The sequence below is a fragment of the Bos taurus genome, chromosome 9 (genome assembly GCF_002263795.3).
Source record: "Bos taurus isolate L1 Dominette 01449 registration number 42190680 breed Hereford chromosome 9, ARS-UCD2.0, whole genome shotgun sequence".
In the NCBI taxonomy this organism is placed as follows: Eukaryota; Metazoa; Chordata; class Mammalia; order Artiodactyla; family Bovidae; genus Bos; species Bos taurus.
In genome coordinates, this window is record NC_037336.1 from 73,394,286 (window position 1) to 73,421,347 (window position 27,062).

A 27,062-nucleotide genomic window follows, 5' to 3' on the forward strand; every position below is an offset into this window, starting at 1 on the left:
TTTCTGAAATTAAGGGAAATGTTTTTGCAGCTTCTTCATTTGTACTAGCAGCTATTGAAGCTACTAAATCAGCCACTAGCAAAAGGCATTTCAGCTTTTTTTCTAAAATTACTCAGTCTTTCCATTTGGTTATGAGAAAAGCCTGCCTTTGATGGCTGTGAACTTAAACCATGCAGGAAAAAGTCTTCAGCAATCTTATTGACATCGTTCATCTATTTACTAACTGCACGTTGGCTAATTTGTATTACAGAAACACAAACTGCACTTACAGTGACAGTAAGTACTACTCCAAAGAAACAGGTTAGAGGGTGTAGCAAATGTTTTGAGTGGGGCACATTGCCACCTCCCCTTATGGCATTTTACAGAGCTCCTGCCTTCTGGCTCCTGTCTTCCCAGTTTAAGTTCCCGAGGGAACAGACTCCTTTCCAGCACTTGCTCTTTTTGCCCTTTTCAGGAGAAAAAAAAATGACCAAAAATAATTCCTCTGGAGTCAGGTCTCAAGGGAACCATGTGTTCATACTTCTAGACATCTCACTAGCTTAACTAAGAAAGTATTTCAGCTAGAATCTAAAATGGAAAGATTTTCATTTTAGTTTTTTTTTTTTTTTAATGCTTTGGATGTACTGTTTTAGGAGATATATGTACTTTTGAATTATTCTTGATTCATAGTTTTGATGAGCTGATTCCTCAGCTTCTACCAGTTTATATAACTGAACATGTTTTTATTGTTGTAAAGACAGGAAAGATAGAGACTGAAAAGAGCCAAATAGATTACTGGGTGCTCTTTCAGTAGAGCCCCAGGCAGCAGGACCAGTGTCCCTTCTTCTCCCTGCTGTACTGCACATACTCTCCAACGCCTGCTGAGTTAAACAGTTATCTCAACACCATATTCTACTGCTTGGCATCATTTCACCAAGCACTGGGCTTACGAAAGTGGAGAGATTTGGTTGGTATTGAAAGGACTTAGGTTTTTGATCTACTAAAGACAACTAACCCATGTCCATTAATTAAGCAGCATGAAATTTCTAGTAGCAATGGTGGTGATGGGCATTTGTCAGTCAATTCAGTAGACACAAGTGAGCTCTCTCTATATATTATAGATATATAGTAAACGGGTGATTCTGAGTCCTGAGAACAGAAAGAATGAGAGAAATGATCAGTGATTATTCAAGTGATGACTATCAGAAATTTGTTTAGTTTTTCTTCTTTAATATGTTTTCTTGGAATAGTAAGAGCAGATAAAAAAGACCCAAAAGTATACCTAAAAGATCAGCTTCTTCAAACATCCTCATTTTACCAACTAGAAAAGTTTTAAGTACTTAGTAAGGCATCACCCAACTCAGTGGACATGAGTTTAAGCAAACTCCAGAAGATACTGAAGGACAGGGACGTCTGGTGTGCTGCAGTCCATGGGGTTGGACATGACTTAGTGACTGAACAAAAACAACAAAGGAATCTTGCTACAGCTGCCCTTACGCTGCTCCTTTGTCAAATGCTAAAATACAGTCTGCATCTTTCTCTCCATTGAGGTTCCTGGATTTTTCCCTTCCTCTGAGAAACGTTTTGAAAGTAATAATGTTGCATAAATACAAAACTTAACTTTTCATTTTTGAAGAATGTGGAAAAAGAAACATTTACTTCATTGTTCTATATGGGTTTCTTTCATGGCAGCCCTTTGACACAACATTACTTTCTTTTGTGTAAGTCAACAATATACACACAAGGCTATGTTAACTGCTATTGCATTTTCCATCCTCCTCTCAAGACAGGTTTCCTAAACTGCTTCCAGTTCATCATGCTTCCATTCTGCTCCCAATCTCCCAAACATTTCTGACTACCCATGACAGCACAAAAACACCCTCTATTTAGACTCCCCTGGCTTCTGAGATGCTACACAATTCCTGACTTTCTATGTCTCTCTTCTCTGTCTTCCATGGGGCTTTTTCCAACCTTCTGAATATGGACATCCCTGAGGTCTAAGCTAGCTCTTTGCGCTTATTTCTATAGTTTCAGTCTTTATTCATTTAAACTGTATATGCTGACAATCTATAAGAAACGGTGATGAAAGCAGACATGGCCCCTATTTTCAGGAAACTTACATCCATTTGACTGAGGAAGACAAAAAGATAAGTATGAAAATAACTGAACAAAAAATTACAAATTGAGATAAACATTAAGAAGGGAAAAAAAGTGCAATAAAAAAGACTAAGTGGGGAATATCTACTTCAGATAGAGTGATGAAGGAAGATCCTCTGAACGCCTGACATTTACTGGGATCTAAAGAAAAAGCCCATTATGCCAAAGGGTGTGTATATTCCTGGCAGAGAGGCCAAATGTTCAAGGCTGATAGGTGAGTGTGAGAAAGGCTGGCTGTGTTCCAGAAACTCAGAGCAGAGAATGTCATAAGTTGATGCTGAAGAGGTAGGCAGAGACCAAATCATGCAAGGCCCTGTAAGCCCCAGGAAAGGATCTGGGGTTTAACTGTACATGTAAGAGGAAGTTATTGAGGAGTGTTAAAAAGGAGAAGGATAATCCATTCTGACTCTCATTTTAGAAAGTTCACTCTGGCTGCTATGACTTACAGAATGGATGGATAAGGTGCTCACACATTTAGGATTGCCCAAGACAGTCCTAGTTTATATGTTTGTTGTCCTGGTGTGATCTGATCTGATCTGATCTGTCCTGGTGTAACTGGATTTCTGCATTAACTCCCAGAAAAAGCCACAATACGCAATAAATACATACATATGAAAAGAGAAAAAGAAAGGAGGTTGATCAAGACACAGGCAGGCCTTTGAGGCAACATTTATCAGATTTCCTGGCTCTTGGTTTCCATGCTCTAGCTGGGACTCTGGGGTCCTCCCTTGGATTCTTGACCTTAGGGTTGGGACATGGTCTTGTTCTTATTATCTGGCCATCTCCTGTGATGAAATAATATTCAATATCCGTTATACAGAAACATATTGAGTGGAATGTATCTCAACTCATTCATTCCTCACAACGATCCTTGAAGTAGGTATTACCCTCATTTGCAGATAAAGAGATAAAGAATCTTGTCTGAAGTCACATGGAGTAAAAGTGGCCAAAGCAGGACTTTAAGCCAGGACATCTGGTCTGGACTCAGTGTTCTTAAGCCCTCTTCTAAAATTACTCCTCACTGCGAGAGACCTGGACATGTTTAGAGAACTAAAAGTAGCTCAGAGCAGCCAGCGTGAACATGGGGGAAAAGCTGGAAGTAAGTCTAAAAAGGTAGCAAAAGGCTTCAAATCACATGCTACATAGCTTGGCCTTCAACTGGTAGGAGATAGGGTGCACCCCAAGACCTTTAACATATGATGTTTATGCTTGGATATGGGCTTCTCTGATGGCTCAGTGGTAAAGAATCTGCCTGCCAATGCGGGAGACGTGGGTTGGATCCCTGGGTCGGGAAGAAGCCCTGGAGAAGGAAATGGCAACCCGTTCCAATATTCTTGCCTGGACAATCCCATGGACGGGGGGCCTGGCAGACTACAGTCCATGGGGTTACAAAGAGTTGGACACAATTTCTCAACTAAACAACACCACCAATGCCTTGGATAGATAACTCTGTGGAGCACAAACTTAGGAGATGAGTAGAAACAGTCTGGTTTCTGGCCAAGCTTTCTCTAAAGACTGGATATCTGCCTCCTTCCAGGACGAGGCCTTTGGATACCTGTTGTGAAGGGTCTGCTTGTCCCCATCCATGATGATGCGTGGGATTCCCACAACTGAGGCCTGGGCCCTCTCACCATTGGAGCTCCCTTCTGGAGTCCAGAGCTGTGCAGTGCGGCTCTCTCAAGCAGAACAAATGCAGATCTTCAAATTCATCCTCTTTTCTGAGGTCCAAGCCTATATTCTCAGTTCTCTACTGAACATTTCTACTTGTACATGGCCTGTGGTTATGTGAAATTTAACACGTCTAATACAGAATCTATTCTTCTCTAAACATCATCCTGTATCCCTATTTTAAAAAAATCTGTTAACAGCCATCATTCTCTCAGTAACCTGTGTCTGTCTCCTATGTTACCTTTTTTCTTTTGAGTTTCCAATACTGACTCTAGTTTCCAAATATTTCTCGTAAGCATACTTCTATTTCCATTTCCACTGTTCCTTCCTTATTCAGATTCTTAACACCATGGAAAGTGGATTATAATAGCTTCACAGAGCATCTACTTTCTTCTGGTCTCCACTACCTGCAATTTCATGTGTGCTTTTAATTTTTTAAAAAAACATCACCCCTTGATCATATTATTCTCATCCTCAAATGCCTTACTGTTGCTTATACTGATAAAGTCTCAATTCTTTATCTAATATGCAATGATCTTGATAAATTATGCCCCAATTACCTTTTCTTAATCTATCTCATGTTCTGAAAAGCTCTGCTTCATGCCAACTGTCTCCATCTATAAACTTTGTGTACTTTCCTTTCCTTACTATCTTCAGTCACACTGTTACTCCAGTCTAGAATATCCTACTCCTTTTAAAAATCCCATATTTCCTTTATGATTCAGTTAAGCACCTTCCTACTCTAAATTGCCTTCCCAAACTACTTGAGCCCTGGAAATTCCTATGGCACTCAGATCCCATCCCATATTCCTATACTTGAGTACAAGCTGCCTGGTGACATAACATCTGTACTCATTGCTCTGAACTTATATTCAGTTCATGTGTTGAGGTTTAACTGTTTACAGGCCTTCCTGGTTGCTCAGACAGTAAAGAATTTGCCTGCAGTGCAGGAGGCTCAAGTTCAATCCCTGGGTTGGGAAGATCCCCTAGAGAAGGGAATGGATACCCATTCCAGTATTCTTGCCTGGAGAATTCCATGGACAGAGGAGCCTGGTAGGCTACAGTCCTTGGAACTGCAGAGTTGGACATGACTGAGCAACTAACACTTTCATCTCACTTCACTTTCAAATGAGACCAAGAGCTACTCAGAGACACAAAACATGTTTATACTTTCCTATATTGCTACTTTCCTCATACAACTCTCACAACTACCCAGCACTTGGTATTGTACTGTTCTATGGGTACTGTATACATAATGTTTGTTGATAGTTTAGAAAATAAATTCCTATTATGCCACTGTTGTGTGACAATTCTCCAGGAATACGACACTTTCAGAATTTTAAAACTTTGTCAGGAAGAGGAATTTAGCAAAGTCAAAAAAGATTTGGGGAAAGATCTGATATAAACAGATGTCAGTAGGGTATGCTAATGGGAAAAATCAACATAAGCTTCATAATTTACAATGTCTGGAAAAAAACATGCAGATACTTAAGAAAAATGTTATAGACAACTCACAAGTGGTCTTTAAAGAAACCTATTTTGGACTTACACTTGAATTTCAATAGAATTGCTCTGAATTGCTACTTTATTGATAAGTGAAAACAGATTCTTTTATGACTTAAGTTATAAAAGCTTACAGTTTATCAGTTCCCTCTCCACCCTGCAATTACCTTCAGGAAGAGATTGGCCATAGGCTCTGTTTTATGAGTTTTATAGGGGCACATTCACCGTAGTTTACATACTATGAATTCCTGGAAAATTCTATAGATTAGAGAAAATAAAGTGCTTCTTTGGATCAAAGACATTTCATTTGAACTCATATATTTATCTATAAACAAGCTGCCTCTGACAGTATGTTAAAATGTGAAAGGCATATTTTATGTAAACATATGTATAAAGTATATTAAGCTAATATGTGATAATGCAATATGTAGCAATCTTGTGAACCCAGAGTGAGATAAACAATGATAATAATCTAACAACAAAAACAACTCAAAATGTTGTAGAGTTAATATCACATAAACCATAATCATATAATGCAAAAGAGGCTCAGAAAAAAGTTTAATTTGCATGTATATTTATCAACAAGTGTACTGTTAAGGGCAAGCAACACTGCAAATATCTCAGATATATTTTCAGAATAGGAAAATACTCTAAAACACAGTAAAGTTAACCAGTGATGAAAAATCATGTAACAAAAGTTTATCAATCAAACCTTTAGAAAACCTAGAGGGAGTTTAACTGTGGAATAAACCAATAGCTTGTTACATTGGTCTTACAACAATGAAGAAAAACGAATCAACATTTAAATTTCCAGTCAAGCTATGATATTTTAATTCTTAATAATTTATGCAACACTTAGATGGCAAAAGTGTTCTATAACTGGTATAATTCTTATGAGACAGCCTGGAGTTTGTTTCAACTCATGGTAGATGTGCAGACTTCTACGAAAACATAAGCTGTAATTTTGTAAACGGACAAAAAAATCCCTCTGTTAAAAGAAAAGTGGTTCTCATTAATGGAGGTTGTGAGATCACTGAATAAAATTTAAAAAAAGAAATAGTATTAGCATTACATGTTTGGAATGTATAAACAGAAGTTTTGGGCTTCCCTGGTGGCTCAGACAGTAAAGAATCTGCCCGCAATGCACGAGACCTGGGCTTGATCCCTAGGTAGGGAAGATCACCTGGAGAAGATCCTCCGGTATTCTTGCCTGGAGAATCTCATGGACAGAGAAGCCTGGCGGGCTACAGTCCATGGGGTCGCAAAGAGTTGGACACCACTGAATGACTAGACTAACACTTTCACTTCTCAGTAGAAACTTTACAAAAATGATTGACTACAATAGGCCATACTGATGTTATTTGAATTTTATCTTACCTGTTTTCACTGGAAGAGATTCAAAAACAGTTTCCCTCAAATCACTACAAATTCTTTGTATGTTCAACATGGTTTACCATGTTTTAATTCCACCAGAAAATAGGAAAAGCTATGGGAATTGCTGTGCATATGACTGTACATTAAGGGGCAGGTAGGTTTTAACCATGTTTCTTGTGTAATAACTTACAATAAGAAAAGACCAAACATGTGGGTGGAAGACTTCCTTAAGCTAGTTGCTATTTCTCTTTGGTTTGCAAATAAGTCCTTTATTTAAAGTAACTATGGGACTCAAGCCTATGCTGATTTAACTATTAACTAACTTTTACACCTGCCTTTCAGGGTTCGGACAATGACCTCTGATTAATCTGAGTTTGATATTATCCTTAACTTGCTATAGGCTACAAGCAGGTGCAGCAACTAGCTCTTAAAGTGGCATGATCTAATTATTTCCACATAAACTAATATTAGGGTTTCCCAGGTGGCTAGGTAGTAAAGAATCTGCCTGCCAATGCAGGAGGCTCGGGTTTGAGCTGGGATCGGGAAGATGTGGAGAAGGGAATGGTAACCCATTCCAGTATTCTTGCCTAGGAAAGCCCATGGACAGAGGAGTCTGGCAGGGCTCCAGTCCATGGGGTTGCAAAAGAGTTGGACATGACTTGGCAACTAAACAACAACAACAATCTTAATATTATGATTGTATCATGTCTTATTTGCTTTTCCTATAATAGTAACATACCTGAGTGAATACCATTCAGGCCACAAATCAGTGAAAAGAAAGCCACATGTTTATGCATCAAATCTGAGCTAAGATATTCAGTATAAAGAAAATACAAGAAAATCTGTAGTATGTGAACAGGCAAAACAGACTACCTATACAAAGGGATAACTATTATTTACTGTCTCTCCTAAGCTACTAAATGACAGAAGGCATCTTAAGATGATCAGTTTCCAAGTGTTTTGAAGGGAAAAGGACTAAAACTGTCTTGCAAGCTGTCTTGTGCAAAGACAAATGAGAGATATTTTAAAATATGCAGATTGAGGTAATATAACTTCCAATTTATATTTCTTGAAAAAAAAATAACTTGAAAATATACTCCTGGATATGAAAAAAATGCAGAACTGTGAATGCAAAAAAAAAAAAAAAATGTAGTGATTATAGTCAGTGAAGAAGAGAGGTTTGATTCTTCTTGGTGGACAAGGTCATGCCATTAGGGGACATTCTGTTTTACTTTGTATCAAAGACACCTGCAAACACAGATACGGTATTATGCGTGTCAAAAAGAAAAAAAAAATCTAAGTAAATTAAAATTCATGTAATAAGTGGAAAAAAGGAAACGAGTAAATTGAGAAAGAATATAGAACCAAGGGACAAAAGGGGTTTTATTCTTAGGCTAATCTATATTCACTTAATATAGGTGCATCCCACTTATAGTGCATCCCACTATAAGGCTACAGGATCAACCTGGTTACAGGTTCTCTGTAACCATATATTTACAGAAAGGTTCATTCCAACTTGAAACATTAAGAAACATTTTTCTCCTTCATGGAGGCCTGAGAAAGTCTTGTTTCCTTCCCCTGCTGAATAGTCATACCTAGCATCTAGCACCCTCTTAGACCCCAGCCATTTCATGGTAGTACTTGGATGAAGAGAAAACGTAGAGAGGTTGGCTAGAAACGGGTGGCTAGATATGAGACCAAGGGTCATTCAGAGCCTCAGCCATTCTGAAATCCTAGCCCACTCCCCCTTTACTTTTTCCCCCAGGCACAAGGAGTATCTCTCCTTTTCAGCCAGTACTGGCTAAAAAGTTTTAACTTATATGTATCACGTTTTGTTAAATTTTTAGACAGACTTTTTCTTATTTCTTTTATCTCTAAATATTTTCTTCTCTTAAACTCTTTAGGGAAAATAATGGCACACTGATACAAAGGATGGAAATTAGGTAAAATTATATTTCTATGAAAATTAGACTTTACCTACCCTTGGGCCCAGAAGAGACTGGGTAATGAACAGAGTTGTGATTCTGTTTAGCAGTTATGGAGAAAGGGCCAAGGGTAACTTTGGTAAGGCAGCAAGCTGCGGAACTGAGGGCAAGAGGAGAAAGCTTAATTTGCCAAAGAGAGACAGAAGGAGAAGAGCTCAGAAAGAGATGTCAGAAAGGAAGACTGGCTCAAATCGAACCTGGAGAATTAATGAGTGTTTGGAGAGTGTATAAACGAAGTATTTTCAAACTTATTGACTACACAGAATATATATATTATTAATATATTAGGAGCCACCATTTAATAATCCAACTGGGTGAACATAACCAAAGACCAACAATATCTAAACCATTATGCATTCGATTTTGTTCCTAATTCACTGGTGTCATTTTGAGATTAGGGCGTTACTGCAAATGGTACTATCATTATTTCTCAGGATTTCATGAATATTTGGTTCTATTATCATTTAATTAACATGGGAATCTGCCATCGGCCTACAGGGTGAGACAAAAACACCTTCCAGGTTGCACTTTTCTGAGTTCCAAAATGTACAAAACACCCAGAAATGTAAGCAAGGTGCTGCAGAACAGCCTACAGGGATAAAATAAATTTCAAAAGTACATAACCAAATGAGTAGATTATTCAAGTAGCTTAAAATAGTAATTTTCTATAATTGCTAGCCTTCCTTTTTTTTTTAAGTCCATGACCCATTTTAATCTTTAAGTTCAAACAACAGACCATGTCCTAAATATGCCAGCATCACGGTAGGTACTGGCTACTTTCACAATGTTCATTCCTCATTGTTCATCCCATACAGCCCAGTATACTCTGGGTCTAGTTTTATTAAATGGTCTTCAGTTTGGTAGAATCAGCTGTGGTGTCAGCACCTCTCATCCCAGACTGATGATGTATCTAGAAATATGGCTAAAACACCATTTTCTTATTCCCAATATTTTAAATGCAAAGGGCAAAAGTAGCATTATTTGATACAATGATTTGGTGACTCTAGTTCTTGCTGCCACCATCTTTTTTTTGCCTACTGTGAGCCCTTCTCAACCCATTTCCTTGCTCCTTCTGGAGAAGGGGGTTTTGAGTACTTTGCTGCTATAGCCTTCTATTTTTAATATTAATGAATAAAATTTACATAATATAATGGCTACTCTTTTAGCATACTCACTAAAGGATAAGTACACTATGCTCATGTACTTTTCATGATTATGCTGATGATTAATTCCTCAAACACCAGTCTTTTCTGAAGCCCCGCACATTAAGTTACCAAACATGCTGAATCAATTATATGGATTTATTACAAACAGAAAATGGAATCAATTTGTCTGTGAGAAAAATATTGATTATCAATAAAATTCAAATACAGCTTAATACTTTCTTATTTTCTTAAAAATGGTATTTTACTAAAGCTTTCCTCACAATAGGAAATGCTGAATTGTATGGAGTACTTGAAAGATTTATTATATAGAAAGGATAAGAAACAATAATATGTTTAGTAAGAGATATACTCTAGCCTATTTTATATGAATCTTTGAAGTGGGGAACCAGCAACTGAAGTATATTTCATACATACAAATACTATGTACAGAGATTAAAAGGGAAATTTAATTGTCTTCCTTCAATACTATCTTCTATAATTATTTTTAATATAGTAAATAGACACCATAATTATTAAACATCTAGTTGTCTGGTCATAATAGAAGAGGGGTAAAAGATTAGATTTCACTTCTATAGTAATAAAGCATAGTAATCTATAGGAGAAATGAAGCATAATGGCCTACTTTCATTATTACAAAACATTCACTCTAAAAATCATGATGCTAGTGCACAAAATAACGCTCATTTTCACAAGGTTGTAAATCAATTTGCATAAAGATGTTAAGTACTTTACCAAAAGTATAAAGCTTCTTAAATTAAAAACCATTCTATTCATAACACTAATAGAAATAAGTACTTATAAAATGGATAGAGCATCTTACTTTCCTGTATCTTAGCAAAAATTGGTAGTGTTTCTTCATTAAGGTTAATTTTTAAAGAGGTATAACTCTTGGCAAAAGGTAGGTTATAAGAGTCTTCTACAATGACATTTTGTGTCACTACAACCAGTATCATTTTGTGCCTTCTTAACAGTTTTAGCAATGTAGAAACAGACTGCCTTACCGTTGGTGCTGTATCTACATGGTGGTTACAAGGCTTTCTTTCTATGCTCATAATCCCTGTGAAATGAAAAGACTGTGAATATTTGCTTATTATACCTAAACATTTTATTTTAAAAACATTTGTGTCAGCAAGACATAACTCCTACAGCTTACAAGGAAAAAACCTCATTTGGATGGCAGAATCCTTTAAAGTGGCATCATGAATTCTCTGGTCAGAAACAGCTGGAGAGTTTAGTTAACTAAGAGACCTGACTTAAAGTGAGCAAAGCCAACTTCCCCATTCAGCTGTCACACAGCAAGAGCACAAGATGTGTCCTTACTCTGATCTCAGCTCAAAAATTATACCATTATCTTCCTCTGCTGCATTTCTTAGATCAAAGTTTTGCTTCTGTCTTGAGGTCATCAAGTTTTCATAGAGAAATATGAAAAGTCTATGAAAAGAATCACTTTCTTATTTTCTCAAAAAGAATAAATAAATGTATTCAAATTTCCCTTTGATCATCTGACTTCCTACTATGATAGTCAGCTATTTATTCAATCACCACAGAGGTACTTGAAGAAAAAAGTTCCCTTCATTCTCTCCTTTAAAATGACAATATAGACTGCTAACCTTGAGCAAAATCATTTTACCATGCACAGATTTATCTTTTTGTTCCCACTGTCCTCTACTACCTTCCTTTGTAATAAACATCTTCTAAGGATGTAACACACTGCATCTCATCTGTAAAGATACTGGTTCAAAGTCAAGGTCAAGTTTGAAATGAACACAGGTGTGGCTCTCATTTACTTTTCAATCTCTGTCAGTCAGCAAACCAACATGTGAGGAGTTTAATAGTTTGTTTAAATAATGCTAAAATCTGTCATGCAGAGCAGGTGAGAAGTGAGAATTGCAAAGTACTGTCAATAGCAAATAGCACAATTCCTAGCTGAAACAAAACACTAGATACTCTCATCTGTAGGCCTTTAACTCATTTTTCTTAAAGGACAATAAATAAGTGAGATGAACACAAAGAAATCGCTTTTGGTCACTTCTGCAAGAATATCTTCAAAATGAACAAAGTGATTTAAACATGATTTAAAAAATAATTTGTTTCACTTAAAAAATATTCTTAATATCTACTGTTAGCCAGTGAAGTATAAACTACTATACTCTCTTTATTCACTCAACTAATATTTATTACAGTTTTAAGTGGCTATTTGGAACTCAGTGATAAAAGATAAATCCTAACAGGGAGCTCAGCTTGGTGCTCTGTGATAACCTAGAGGGGCAGAATGGGAGGGTGGGAGCAAGGGGATATATGTACACATATGGCTGATTCAAGATGTTGTACAGCAGAAACTAACATGACATTGTAAACCAATTATGTTCCAATTTTTAAAAAACCATATAAAAATAAAAAAGATAAGATTATAAAGGATAAATTATGATTTCTGACCTTAAGAGTCTAGTAAAACAGGTGTCCTTCTTTGAAGAAATACTAGATAGCAAATTAACAGCTCTGTCTTAAATGTATTAATAACTGTGTCTTTAAAGTAATTTTGATGGAAAGACATTTTTATTTATAGATAACACTGGCCTTGAAAAAACAATTTAAAAACCCAAGTAAAACATATTTGAAAATATTCAAATAATGTTGACTCTTACTGCAGACTTTAATGACACTGAAGTATACAGAACTAATGGTGAAATCCTCATCTCTCCAGCCCCCACATTCTCACAATCCCCTCTAGCTGCAACCACTAAGAACAGTCTGGCACGACACTCTGGCTTTTAAATGAGAGTGGTCATACCACAGGGTTCAGCAATTAGCAACATCTTACATATGTGTTTTCACTACTATAATCTGACTGCCATAAAACTGGCCTCGGCTGATTACTGATTTTAAACTTCTTATCCAATTAGAAAGTAGTTTCAAAGTGATGTAAAAAATAAAAAAACTAAAACCCCCTAAAATCTACATCCTTAGCTTATAAAAGTACAAAGAAAAAAATGCATATTTTACAGTTTCAACTTCAGGATAAGAATGTGTTGAAAACTAGAATTTTAAAATGGATTATGTATAGACATAAGCTTAGTTTTCAATTTAGATTGCCTACAAAAATTATATCATTTGGAAATAAATCATACATGTTTGTTCAAGCTTTCAACAGAGAATATACAGAAAGGAATAAGCTTAAGGAAAAACAATCCCAAATAGTTTGCTATTTTAAGTAAATTTTACCTAAAATGTCTATATTTATATTTTATTTCACTTTCATCTGGTCATACATTCCAGATGTTTCTGTGAAAGTATTTCTTGGATGGAATCAACATTTAAATTAGCAGACCTTGGATAAAGTACATTGCTCTCCACAATGTGACTGGGCTTCATCAAGCCAGCTGAAGGCCTGAAGAAAGACTACTTTCACTAGGGTGTGTCTAAGCATGTCTTTGTTATAATTAATCTTTTTGGGGACTTGATAAGCCCTTTAATCTGCAGAATCTTATCATTCCTCTGCTCTGGGAAACTTTATTTAATTCTTCACCTCATTTTATTTTTACCTTCTTAATTTTTATTTTTTGAAAATCGTTCCACTTAATCTTCTAGCATCTTCTTTTTCACTTTGTTTAACGCTTTTAAAATCTGAAATCATGTTTAATTCCTTTCCAGAGGCCTACAGAGACTCAGGCACAAGGAACGGTACAACCTGGACATATCTCAGAGGATGAAGTTTATTTTCTGGGATCTCAGAGCCCATGGATCAGGCAGGGGGGTGGGATGGAAGGACTGCATCCTCTTTGGTGCTGAGCAAAGACCTGTGCACAGAAAACAGGCCTCTTCTCAAGATGTGGGCAGAAAATGGGATCTCCAGAGTTCACTGAGGTCTTTCAGCCAGCAGAAGCTATAAATCCTCTGTTGTTGTTCTGTCATTAAGTTGTGCCTGACTCTGTGACCCCACGGACTGCAGCACCCCAGGCTTCCCTATCCTTCATTATCTTCTGGAGATTGCTCAAATTCATGTCCATTGAGTTGGTGATGCCACTGAACCATCTCATCCTCTGCTGCCCCCTTTTTCTCTGGTAACTAGCTATTTTGTCAGTTTAATGTTGGTAGTGCACCTAGGGTCTGGCAGATCCTATGGACCACAATGGTCCTCAAAGGGGGCCAAATATACCAAGGGCTCCATCCACCTGGAGGAAACTGCTTCCAGGGCCAATTACTGGGAGATGGCTGAATCTACCACTGATGAGACTTGAGAGGAGAAGCTTACTCCTGTGCTTCAGTACAGCAGCAACAGTGGCACAGGTTCCCTTTCACTGTTATGCTACAGCTCAGACATCCAGCAGTACAGCTGGGTCCACAGTCATGTGCCTGCAGAGAAAACTAACTCTGGTAAGGAGTTTCAGTAACTTAGATCATGGCATCTGGTCCCATCACTTCATGGCAAATAGATGGGGAAACAGTGGAAACAGTGGCTGACTTTATTTTTTGGGGGGTTCTAAAATCACTGCAGATGGTGACTGCAGCCATGAAATTAAAAGACATTTGCTCCTTGGAAGAAAAGTTATGACCAACCTAGACAGCATATTAAAAAGCAGAGACATTACTTTGCCAAGAAAGGTCCGCTTGTCAAGGCTATGGTGTTTCCAGTAGTCATGTATGGATGTGAGAGTTTGACTATAAAGAAAGCTGAGCACCGAAGAATTGATGCTTTTGAACTGTGGTGTTGGAGAAGACTCTTGAGAGTCCCTTGGACTGCAAGGAGATCCAACCAGTCCATCCTAAAGGAAATCAGTACTGAATATTCACTGGAAGGACTGATGTTGAAACTGAAACACTAATCTAATTCTTTGGCCACCTGATGCAAAGAATTGACTCATTTGAAAAGACCGTGATGCTGGGAAAGACTGAAGGCAGGAGGAGAAGGGGATGACAGAGGATGAGATGGTTGCATGGCATCACCGACTCAATGGACATGAGTTTGAGTAAACTCTGGGAGTTGGTGATAGACAGAGAGGCCTGCGTGCTGCAGTCCACAGGGTCACAAAGAGTTGGACACCACTGAGTGACTGAACTGAACTGAAAGTCGCTCAGTCATGTCCAGCTCTTTGCAACCCCGTAGACTACACAGTCCATGATATTCTCCAGGCCAGATTACTGGAATGGATAGCCTTTCTCTTCTCCAAGGGATCTTCTGACCCAGGAATTGAACCAGGGTCTCCTGCATTGCAGGGGGATTCTTCACTAGCTGAGCTACCAGGGAAGCAGCAAATAACCCTACACAACTGGTGAAAGTAAAAGTCGCTTAGTCATCTGAGCAACTCTTTGCGACCCCATGCACTGTAGCCTTCCAGGCTCCTCTGTCCGTGGAATTCTTCAGGCAAGAATACTGGAGTGGGCAGCCAAATACTAGAGTGGGTAGCCATTTCCTTGTCCAGAGGATCTTCTCAACCCAGGGGTTGAATCAAGGTCTCCTGCCTTGCAGGCAAATTCTTTACCATCTGAGCCACCAGGGAAGTCAACTAGTAGTGACACTGATGACAATGGGAAAATTAGAGAATCCCTTAAATTAAAAAAAAAAAAAAAAAAAAAAAATGAAACTTGACAACTATTAAGAATTTTAACAAAGGTAACTAATAAACAACAAAGATAACCCCATTTTAAAGCGGAGAAACAGCTGCTTTCAGAAAGCAAATCTGAAGATGGGGTACAAAAACAAGGAGCAGCAGTACAACTGCTGAAACCCAGGTATTTAAGTCACACACCCTCCAGATCCATTTGTGTGTTTGTCTAGACCCCGTGGTCAGGATCTGATTTAATTCATTTTTCTATCCATTGGGCCTGGTCCAACCGCTTGAAACACAGAAGGTCCTCATGAGTTAACTCAAACGTTAACTGAATGAATTAAGCTATGCCACTGGCTTAAAATTCTACAATGCAGTATTAACTGTGTACATTAGTCATCAGAATGTTTGAATTAATGTTCTAAAAATTAACCTTTTAAAAAGGTTAATTAACTACTTCCTTTGGTGATGTTTCTAAACCTACTATAAAACTGAAAAGGATTGCTTAAAATTTTTCCTGATTTTCCAGACATTGATATACCCTAGAAAGATAATAAAGAAATTTTATGCTTCTTGAGAGATGCTTTTAGGTATTTTACTTTGTGGAAAATCAGGACATGACATTTCATACCACTCATACTTGACTGATTCCAATAGCAGAATTATATATTCTTTAGTTTCCTTAAACTCTATCAACCTTCAAGTCAGGACCATGATCAAAGGAAAGGAAGGAAAGATATGACTGGATTTGTTGCAAAAACAAAGCAGGCAGGAATAAATGTCAAATTCTAAAGTCAGAACATATTTCCAGCAATCTTATGTATCATCACCAAATGATCATGGACAACCCATCAAGCACCAGACACCACCCTGAGGACAGGAGAACCTCTACCCTCCCTTCTGCGAAGCCTTCTAAAGAGTTGTTTTTTTTTTTTTGCTAGAACTATCATCCTAACTGAATTAGGAAATTGCCATTAATCTCTACATAGGGCAGAGGGAGAATAATGCTTTGATTATCTATGGCTAGGAGAAAATGAAATACAATTTATTATATTCCAGTAAAATACACCAGTTTAAAAAGGCAAAGATCTTTCTTGCCAAATTTAATATAAAGATGTCCGTATGAAAACTGCAGGCCCTTCTCAAGAAGTGGAAAAGAAGTAAAACTGTTACTCAGATGATACAATTCATACCCCAAAAGTCCAAAAGAACCAATGCTAAAACAGAGCCAGTAACAGAACTAATAAAGTAGAAAGTCAGCATGATATCAAATTTAATATAAAAAATCAACATTCTTTATATATTCAAACAATCAATTAGAAGATACAATGAAAAGAATATCCCATTTACAAGATTATCATAACAGAGAAAACACCAGAATAAATACCAAAAAAGTGAAAGTGAAGTCGCTCAGTCATGTCCGACTCTTTGCGACCCCATGGACTGTAGGCCACCAGGCTTCTCCGTCCATGGGGATTCTTCAGGCAAGAATACTGGAATGGGTTGCCATTTCCTCCTCCAGAGAAAACAGTATGAAGAAAATATTAAAGCAGTTCTAAAATACATAAATGTAGTCTTAAACAAATGGAAAGACATCCCTTATTCTAGGACAATGTAACAGCACATGAATTTAAGGTGATTTCAGTAAAAAAGTTTTTACCCTAGCACTAGACAAGTTGACTCTAAAATTCATACAGAATAGGGAATTCCCTGATGGTCCAGTGGTTAGGGCTCTGCACTTCCACTGCAGGGGACACAGGTTTGATCCCTGGTCAGGAACTAAGATCCTGCATGCAGAGCTGTGAGGCCAAAATGAATAAACAAAATAAAAATATAGAAGAACATGCAAGAATAGCTAGAAAAATCTGGGGGGGTGGGAAGAGCAATGATTGAAAAAAAAAATACTATCAAAATATATTATAAAAAGCCTCTGTAATTAAAACAATGTGGGGATGACACATGAATAGATACATAGACTAACAGGATATATTAAAATATTCAGAAAAAGATCCAAGCCTAAATATAGCAATGCAATAGTAGGACAACCTGACATTGCATGCCACCTGACATGATGTAAGAAGGCATGTCACTCACAGTCTTCTTGTCAAAAAAGGTATCGCCAGGATTTAATCAAGACAAAATCAAAATGGTGGACATTCTACAGGATAACTGGCTCAGGCAGATTCTTTGAAAAGTTAAAATCATGAAAAACAAAGAAACAAAAAGAGGTTCTAGATGAACTGAGATTAAATAAGACTATAATGAAATAATGACCAATGTAAATGCTAATTTGGACTGGATGCTATATGAAATAGGTAAGTAAATTTAAAAAATTACTTAAGACATCTTAGGAATAATTAGGAAAATCTGAATATGAACTGCTTATTAAATGATATTATAGTACACTAATTTTCCTACATGTGATGATGAAACTGCTGCTAAATCATGTCAGTTGTGTCCGACTCTGTGTGACCCCATAGATGGCAGCCCACCAGGCTCCTGTCCCTGGGATTCTCCAGGCAAGAATACTGGAGTGGGTTGCCATTTTCTTCTCCAGTGCATGACAGTCTAAAGTGAAAGTGAAGTCGGTCAGTTGTGTCTGACTCATAGCGACCCCATGGACTGCAGCCCACCAGGCTCCTCCATCCATGGGGCTTCCCAGGCAAGAGTACTGGAGTGGGTTGCCATTGCCTTCTCCAGATGATGAAACTATGGTTATTTAAAATAATATCCTTCCTTCTGGCAGATATATATGAATGAGCTTTTAAAACAGAAGATGCAAATCAAGTTTCATTTTACCTACTTTTTTCCACCTTTCTGTGGTTTTAAAATATTTCAAAATGAAGTCTGAGAAAGGATTGTAGGCTCTTAATAGACTTTAAGTAGGCAAGCAAGTTTTCAATGGTTTTGAAAATTATAAAATATTCCATATAAGCAGAGTAAACAAGCTTAAAATTTTTACTGAAAAAACTTCTCGAAATTATTTAAAACAAAGAGCCAACAAAAAATCAAAACACTCACTCTGGATGGATTACAACACCTTCCTAAAAATGAGAGAAAACTTCACAATTAATGTGTGAATGTACTATATTTTACATATTGATAGCTCTACTCATAAATCTACTATGTTTATTAAAAATAATAACTTTCTGGGAAAATCACTGTCCCGTTCAGAGATATGAGTTTCTTATAATTCTCTATTAGATTTTGTTCCTTTAAAATTAGGAAAAAAATACATTCCCAAGGGCAATTTATTAGTATAATACATTCTGACTCTGGACCTATTCTGTAATTCAGAGAAAGACTGGCTCTTGAAATGATCAGATATGTGATATATCTGATAACTGGGCAAGTTATTTACCCACTCTATGCCTTCATTTCCTAGTTCAGTACAGGGGAAGCTCACTGGCTGATGGGAGGATTCAACTAGTTAATTAATATAAAACATACTTCAAACTGTACCTGGCATATTGAACACTAAACATAATTGATATATATTCAGGATGATTATTTCGAGTTTAATGTTTAAAATATCTGAGCCAGAAGGAGATCAAGCTGGCAGAGTAGAAGGATGCTGGGTTCAGCTCTGCCAACGAACACCTCAAAAAAACATCTACATGTGGAGTATTCTCATTGAAAGCAAACCAGAGACTGGCGGAAAGACTCATCTACACCCAAGCCTGTAAAGAAAGATCACACAGAGTCGCAGAGGAAGGGAGGAGAAGCAGTCAGGTTGGAACCTGTGCCCCAAGGAAGGGACACAGAAGAGGAGGGGGATGTCAGCGACTCAAAGATCCTCCCTGGGGAGTAAGAGATCTGAACCATATATTGGGCACCCCACCTCTAAGGTTCAAAATCAGGAAGATGAATCCCCTTAGCGGGGTTTGAAAACCAGTGGGACTCACAGGAGGACTGTAAGAAATTGAGGCTTCACTCAAGAAGAGTATGCGCATGTGTGTTTGCTGCAGCTGCTGCTGCTAAGTCGCTTCAGTCATGTCCGACTCTGTGCGACCCCATAGATGGCAGCCCACCAGGATGCCCCGTCCCTGGGATTCTCCAGGCAAGAACACTGGAGTGGGTTGCCATTTCCTTCTCCAATGTATGAAAGTGAAAAGTGAAAGTGAAGTTGCCCAGTCGTGTCCGACTCCTAGCGACCCCATGGACTGCAGCCTACCAGGCTCCTCCGTCCATGGGGTTTTCCAGGCAAGAGTACTGGAGTGGGGTGCCACTGCCTTCTCCGGCATGTGTGTTTACTCCCTGAAAAAGGCAGAGGAACCCGACGGAAACCGCCCAGGGCTCAGGCCGGTTTCCCACAACTGACTCAGCGCTTGACCCAGCCCACCCCAGATGCCTGCTCCAGCCCCTCTTGTCTGGTGCAGCTTTCAGAGGTGCTCATGTTAAGGACAGTGGTCTCGTGGGTGGGATGGAACCAACTTGGACCCGACACACATGTGAACAGGGTGCAGGCGGCCATGGCTGACACTCGCGAAGGCAGATCAGGTGTGGTCTGGAGCTCTGATTGGTGTCCTGTGACCATCCCAGCATGTGTCCAAACCTGGGCCAGTGGATGTCTGCTTTGGCTCCTGTTGCTCCAGCACTGCTCTTTTCTGGGGAGAAGGTGCCATTGCCAGTAGTGGGGAGAATGTTCTTAAAGGAAATAATAAGCTCAGATCTGCCCCTTAGGGCTTCTGTTTCATAACCTTGGGACCCATCCCCACTCTTGATACGGTGGTGATGCCCACTGAGCAAAGGAGAAGCCTATGCTCACATGTGACTCAGCTCCTGCATCTCTAACCCCACTTCCCACCAAGGTGACAGATGCTACTACACCCTAGGGGAAAGCACAACCCTTGCTCCTTTCAGATCCCAGTCGAACATCAAAGCCAGTGGGCACAAACACAGTTCATAGGATGCTTGCACACCACAACACCTCTTCAAGACTTCAAGACTGCACTGGTTAACAGTTTCACCTAATTTCATACAGACGTAGAAAGTTAAGCAAAATAAGACAGAAGTTTTTATTTCAAATGAATGAACAAGAAAAAAAAAAAAAAACCCTGAAAGAACAACTAATGAAACAGATAATTTACCAGAAAAAGAGTTCAAATTATTAGTAATAAGAATACTAACTGAACTTGGGAAAGAATAGATGAACAAGTGAGAATTTTAACAAAGAACTAGAAATCATAAAAAAGAACCAGTCAGAACTAAAGAATACAATAACTGAAATGAAAAACATACTAGAAAGAATTAACGGCAGACAAGGTAACATAGAAGAATGCATAAATGATCTGAAAGCTAGAACAATGCAAATCATCCAATCAGAAGAGCAAAAAGAAAAACAAAATTCAACAATCATTCACGATAAAAACTCTCATCAAAATTAGTGTGTGTATGTGTGTGTGTGTGTGTGTGTGTATGGTCAGTTGCTCAATCATGTCTGACTCTTTGCAACCCCGTGGACTGTAGCCCACCAGGCTTCTCTGTCCATGGCATTTTTCAGGCAAGAATACTGGAGTTGGTTGCCATTTCCTACTCCAAGGGATCTTTCGAGATGCAGGGACTGAACTTGCATCTCTTGTGTCTGCTGCATTGGCAGATGGATTCTTACACTGTGCCACCTGGGAGGGAACATATGCCAACATAATAAAGCCCATTTATGATAAACCTGCAGCTAACATTATACTCAATGGTGATGAGCTAAAAACTTTCCCTCTAAAATCAGAAACAAGACAAGGATGCCCACTCTTAATACTTCTATTTATCATTGTATTGGAAGTCTTAGGTACAGCAGTCAAACAAAAAAGAAAAAACAAAAGAAAGGAAAAGAAATAAAAGGCATCCAAATTGGAAGGAAAGAAGTAAAACTGTCACCATTTGCAAATGACATGATATTATAAACAGAAAATCCTAAAGTCTCCACCCAAAACTATTAGAACTAATAAATGAATTCAGTAAAGTTGCAGGATATAAGATTAACATACCAAAATCTGTTGATTTTGTATACTGTAACAATCAACTGAAGAACTGTTGCTTTCAAACTGTGGTGCTAGAGAAGACTCTTGAGATTCCTTGGAAAGTAAGGAGATCAAACCAATTACTCTTAAAGGAAATCAACCCTGAATATTCTTTGGAAGGACTGATGCTGAAGCTGAAGCTCCAATACTTTGGCCACCTGATGTGAACAGCTGACATACTGGAAAAGACCCTGATGGGAAAGACTGAAGGCAGAAGGAGAAGAAGGTGACAGAGGATGAGATGGTTGGATGGCATCACTGATTCAAGGACATGAACTTGGGCAAACTCTGGGAGATGGTGAGGGACAGGGATGCCTGGTGTGCTGCAGTGCATGAGGTCGTGAAGAGCTGGACATGACTTGGTGACTAAATAACAACAACAACAACAAACTATCAGAAAGAGAAAGCATGAAAATAATGACATTTAAAATTGCATCACAATGAATAAAATACCTAGGAATAAACTTAACCAAGGAAGTAAAAGATCTACACTCTATAAACTATAAAGCACTGATAAAGAAAACTGAAGATGATACAAAGATATGGAAAGATACTATGGATGGACTGGAAGAACTAATAATACTGTTAAAATGTCCATACTGCTAAAAGCAACCTACAGACTTAAAGCAACCCCCATCAAAATATCCATGACAGTTTTCACAGAACTAGAAAAGATAATGCTAAAATTTATATGGAAATACAAAAGATCCTGAACAGCCAAAGTAATGTTTATAAAGTTAGAGGTAGCATACACCCTGATTTCAGACTATACTACAAAGCTGCAATAATCAAAATAGCATGGTACTGGCACAAAAAGACATAGATCAATGGAACAGAATAGAGAGCCCAGAAGAAATCCCACACACTTATGATCAATTGACCTACAACAGGCAGGTCTGGCAAAGGAGGCAAGAATAAACAATGGAGTAAAGATAGACTCTTCAGTGAGTGATACTGGGGTAACTGGACAGCTAACTGTAAAAAAATATGAAGTTAGAATATTTCTTCACACCAGATAAAAAAAGAAAAAGCTCAAAATAGATGAAAGACCTAAATTAAAGACTGGAAATCATAAAACTCCAGGAAAAAAACATAGGTAGAACACTCTTTGACATTAATTGAAGCAAAAATTTTTCCCCATCTTCTCCTAAGGCAAAGGATGCAAAAGCAAAAATAAATAAATGGAACCTAATTAAACTTAAAGGTTTTACATAGCCAAGGAAACCACTGACAAAATGAGAAGATTATCTACTGAATGGGAAAAAATATTTGGAAATGATATGACCAATAAATAATATACATAATAAATAAACAGCACATACAACTCAATATCAAAAAAACAAATAACCTGATTTAAAAAGTGGGCAGGTGACCTGAATAGACAATTTCTCCAAAGAAGACATACAGACACATGGAAAGATGCTCCATCTCACCAATCATCAGAGAAATGCAAATCAAAACTGCAATCTGATACCACCTCATACTTGTCAGAATGGCTGTCATCAAAAAGACCACAAAGGACAAATGTTGGTGAGGATATGGAAAAAAGGGAACTGTAGCACATAGTTGGTAGGAATGTAAATTGGTGCAGCCACTATGGAAAACAGTATGGAGGTTTCTCAGAAAACTAAAATTAGAACTACCATATCATCCAGCAAATCTACTCTCAAGTATATATCTGAAAAAAACAAAAACACTAATTCAAAAAGATACACACACCCTCGTGTTTACTGCAATATTATATACACTAGCTAAGGTATGGAAGCCACCCAAATACCTATCATCAACAGATGAATGGATAAAGAAGATGTGGTATATATGTATGTGTGTGTGTGTGATGAGATGGCTGAATGGCATCACTGACTTGATGGACATGAGTCTCAGTGAACTCCGGGAGTTCTTGATGGACAGGGAGGCCTGGCGTGCTGCGATTCATGGGGTCGCAAAGAGTCAGACACGACTGAGCGACTGATCTGATCTGATCTCATCTGTGTGTATAATGGAATATTACCCAGCCATAAACAAGTTAATTTCTATGGATGGACATGGAGGATATTATGCTTAATAAATAAGGCAGTCAGAGAAACTCAAATACTGTATCATATCCCCTAAATGTGGTCTAAAATGTAAAACTAGTGAATATAAAGAAAGGAAACAGATTCACAGATATAGAGAACAAAATAGTGGTTATCAGTGGAGAGAGGGAAGAGGGGGGAGGGCAAGATAAGAGATAGAGGATTAAGAAGAAGTATAAACTATGTGTAAAATTAATAAGTTATAAAGATATATTGTTGGAGAAGGAAATGGCAACCCACTCCAGTATTCTTGCCTGGAGAATTCCACGGACAGAGGACCCTGGTGGGCTATATAGTCCATGGGTTCGCAAAGGGTCCGACACAAGGGAGTGACTACCACTCACACTCACTCAAAGACATACTGTATAGCACAGGGAAGATAGCCAATATTTTATAATAACTTTAAAGGGAGTATAATCTATAAAAATATTGAATGATTACTTTGCACACCTGCAACACAACATTGTAAATCAAGTATACTTCAATTAAAAAAATTCTATATTTGCCATATATTTTCAACAGCCTTTAAATACATGTAGAACTAAGGTTTAGGGCTTCCCTTGTGGCTCAGCTGGTAAAGAATCCATCTGCAATGCAGGAGAACTAAGTTCATTTCCTGGATTAGGAAGATCCCCAAAAGGCTGCCCACTCCAGTATTATGGCCTGGAAAACTCCATGGACTATAGTCCATGGGGTCTCAAACAGTCGGATATGACTGAGTGACTTTCACTTTCAAGCAATATAATTAAATATTTATAGGACAAAGGTTGGTGATTTTAATAATGAATTCTTGTTAGAACTTAATGGCTCACCTCATAAAACCTGAGGCGAAAATATTGACTTTATCATACATTTAATTAAAAATTTTATTATTAAAAATTTACTATAAAATATACACATCCAACATATATATGTGTATGCATATAGATATATGTACACACATATATGTGTGTGTATATATACATATATATATAAATAAATATAAATAAAGCCTGCCCCTTCCTCTCTATCTCGCTACTTTTTGGGACACTCATCATTTGGATTATTGAAATAGCTTTCTAATCCAACTCCCTGATTTGTTCTGTAAAATTTCCAATGACATCCCACACTGCCAGAGAAGTGCTTAACTCAAACCAGCACGCAAAGCCATTCGGACATCCCTTCAAGTCAGAGCAAGCATTGCGCAGTCCAGGAAACACTAGGTGATTTTCTTCTCCTCACCCCACTCCTGATTTAGATGCCCTCCGACACATCTCCCTCCCTTAGTATTCCTGTGAAATCCTCTATCACAGCATTTCCATCACTATACTTAATAAAACTGTTTTAGTTTCTTGCATCATACAGTTCATCTTCAATAAGTGCGTGTTGAATGACTGAATACATGAATAGAGAAAATGAGAATTACAAAAACATCTTGCAGCAGAACTGGTTACAGATTCTCCACAGGAATAGGCATCCCATATTCCATATATTTTTCTAAATATTCATCTAAAATTGAATTTTTAGTAAATGTGAATTTTAAAAGTGGCTTATCCTCATTTAACCTGGTAAAATGTTAATATTTATTTCATATCAGATTTTTCAGGATGCTATGGAAAGCCCTCTATATATGTTAAAGATTTCAGAAAGAGAATATTCTTTGAAAACTGCAGTTTTCATTTATTTTATGGAAAAACTTCTCCAAATTCAGAAACATCAAAGCCTACAGCCCTTGAATCTACAATGTTTGGATATCTGTACATCACAGACAGAGGTAAAGCAGCGAATATTCAAACCACAAATTAGTAGGCTTTCCTGTGTCAGTCATGGAATCATGTAGTGAGCCACTCACCAGAAGCATGTAAACATGAATGAGTACATAAGACACTAGGAAGTAGGGTAAAAGAGGTCCATAAGCTCTGAGACTAGTAAATTAATGCTTGTGAAAAAGTATAAAGCAAGCAAGGAGAAGTAAGTAGCTATACGGTGAAGAATACATCAGACAATGTGACTCATGGCTTCAGTCCCACCACCAACAGTATAATTCAGTCTTTCTGTGCTTCAGTTCCATCTCGTACCTTCTGGGAAGATTTCCTGGCTATACCAGTCTCTAAGTGATCTGTGCTATTTATTCCCAAATATCAGTCAAAAAATTAAATTTACTGATCCAATAAATATATAAAGCTAGTATTTCTTTAACTGACTCATAAACTGATACACAAATAATTTAATTATGCAAGCTAATCACTCCTCAAAATCCCACAGTTCTTATTTCTATTTAAGAACTGAACAGAATTTTTAGCATTTCATCAATTTCTTCTAACAAGAGACTGAAGTCTGTGCAAATCATATCTTTTGTGACATGTTCTAGATATTCAATCTGAGGACAGTCAAGTATGTTTCTAATAAAATTGAGACAAGGACAAAAACACTTCAATTCTGGTGTTAAATCCATAAAATATAATTTAATCTGTCTTTAATACTGTTATTAATTATTTGAACAATGTTATGTAGTCCCTTGCAAATCACAAGTACAGCTACAAAAAGATGAAGGGTAATCATATAATTCAGTTTATTTTTTATTCAGATTTGTTGCTGCAGTGAGGAATTTTTAAAAAGACATTTAGCATAAAAAAAGCTTTCTGTACATGCTTGTATTTCAGTGTTTCCTTTATTGTCTTTTGAGGCAGCAAATATCCAAGCTATTGATCTCACAGTCATCCTAATGGTTCTTAGTTTCTTCAATAGTCTCTTCCAGCTTATCTCCCTAACTCTTGTGGATTTAAAGACTACACATATGCCCTTCACTCCTTAATCTATACTTACGATCCAAGCCTATATTTCAAAGTATGCCGTCTGGTTCCTGGCACAGGGCTTGACTCATAGTAAGATATTTAATAAATAAGGCTCAAATAGAACTACAAGCTGTTTGACAGCTCAATCCAGATGTTTGCCAGGCATCTCAAACTCATTATATCCAAAATACAATTCAGTATCATTTCCCCAATATTCCTATTCAGTATTTTTGTTCATGGATTGCCATTCACTCATTCACCAAAATTAGAATCCTTAGTTATCCTCAAATTCTACTTCTCTATGTCTTACCATTCATAGTCCAAATTTCTAATATGTTAATAACTTCACATCTCTAGCTTCTTATTTCAGTCCTGTTCTCCCACTACAATTAACATAATCTTTTAACAGCCTTCCTAGATGGAATGCCCTAATACCTTTTATAAGTAAGTCTTCTCATCTTATAACAATTATTTTTCTGCTTTACATCATATCTACTCTCCAGTATTTTTTGTTCCTATCTTTAATTATAGCAAGTATTAAACTGTACAGTCCCACCCACCTTGCCCTTTTGAAAATACATCTCTAGTGAATACTGCCAGTACTGGGATAGGGCAGTGCTTTTAACTTCGTTTATATACGGCCTCTTGTTACCACTCTGACATTCCACTCTCCCCATCATTCCTTCACAACAGCCATATTCGCTTTTTTTTGCTGTGCAAAATGCACACCAAGCATACTCCTGACTTGGCATCTTGGTTGTATATGCTACTCTTTCAGACCACACGGCTTTCTTTCTTCTTCAAAATTCTGCTCAAGT

The 27,062-nt window shown here is 37.6% G+C and overlaps 1 protein-coding gene and 1 non-coding gene across 14 annotated transcripts in view; one reads left to right on the forward strand and one right to left on the reverse strand.

Moving 5' to 3' along the window:
• Positions 1-27,062, reverse strand: part of AHI1 (Abelson helper integration site 1) — a 219,379-nt gene that overhangs the window by 64,636 nt on the left and 127,681 nt on the right. For 9 of the 13 annotated variants that reach the window (XR_009495858.1, XM_059889903.1, XM_059889906.1 and 6 more), the window contains 2 exons: positions 16,766-16,894; positions 10,834-10,889 (listed from right to left, as the gene is read on the reverse strand). The exons of 1 other annotated variant lie outside the window; for it this stretch is intronic. Coding sequence is in view for 11 of the 12 variants with exons in the window: in XM_059889903.1 (XP_059745886.1) it covers positions 10,834-10,889; positions 16,766-16,894 (185 nt within the window). In the remaining variant the exon portion in view is untranslated. The remainder of the gene's footprint in view (positions 1-10,833; positions 10,890-16,765; positions 16,895-27,062) is intronic. 3 more of the 13 variants (XM_005210982.5, XM_002690265.6, XM_024997022.2) reach the window with 1 other exon arrangement.
• Positions 17,086-17,158, forward strand: TRNAG-UCC (transfer RNA glycine (anticodon UCC)). Its single transcript has one exon. It is a non-coding gene; the product is annotated as a tRNA-Gly (tRNA).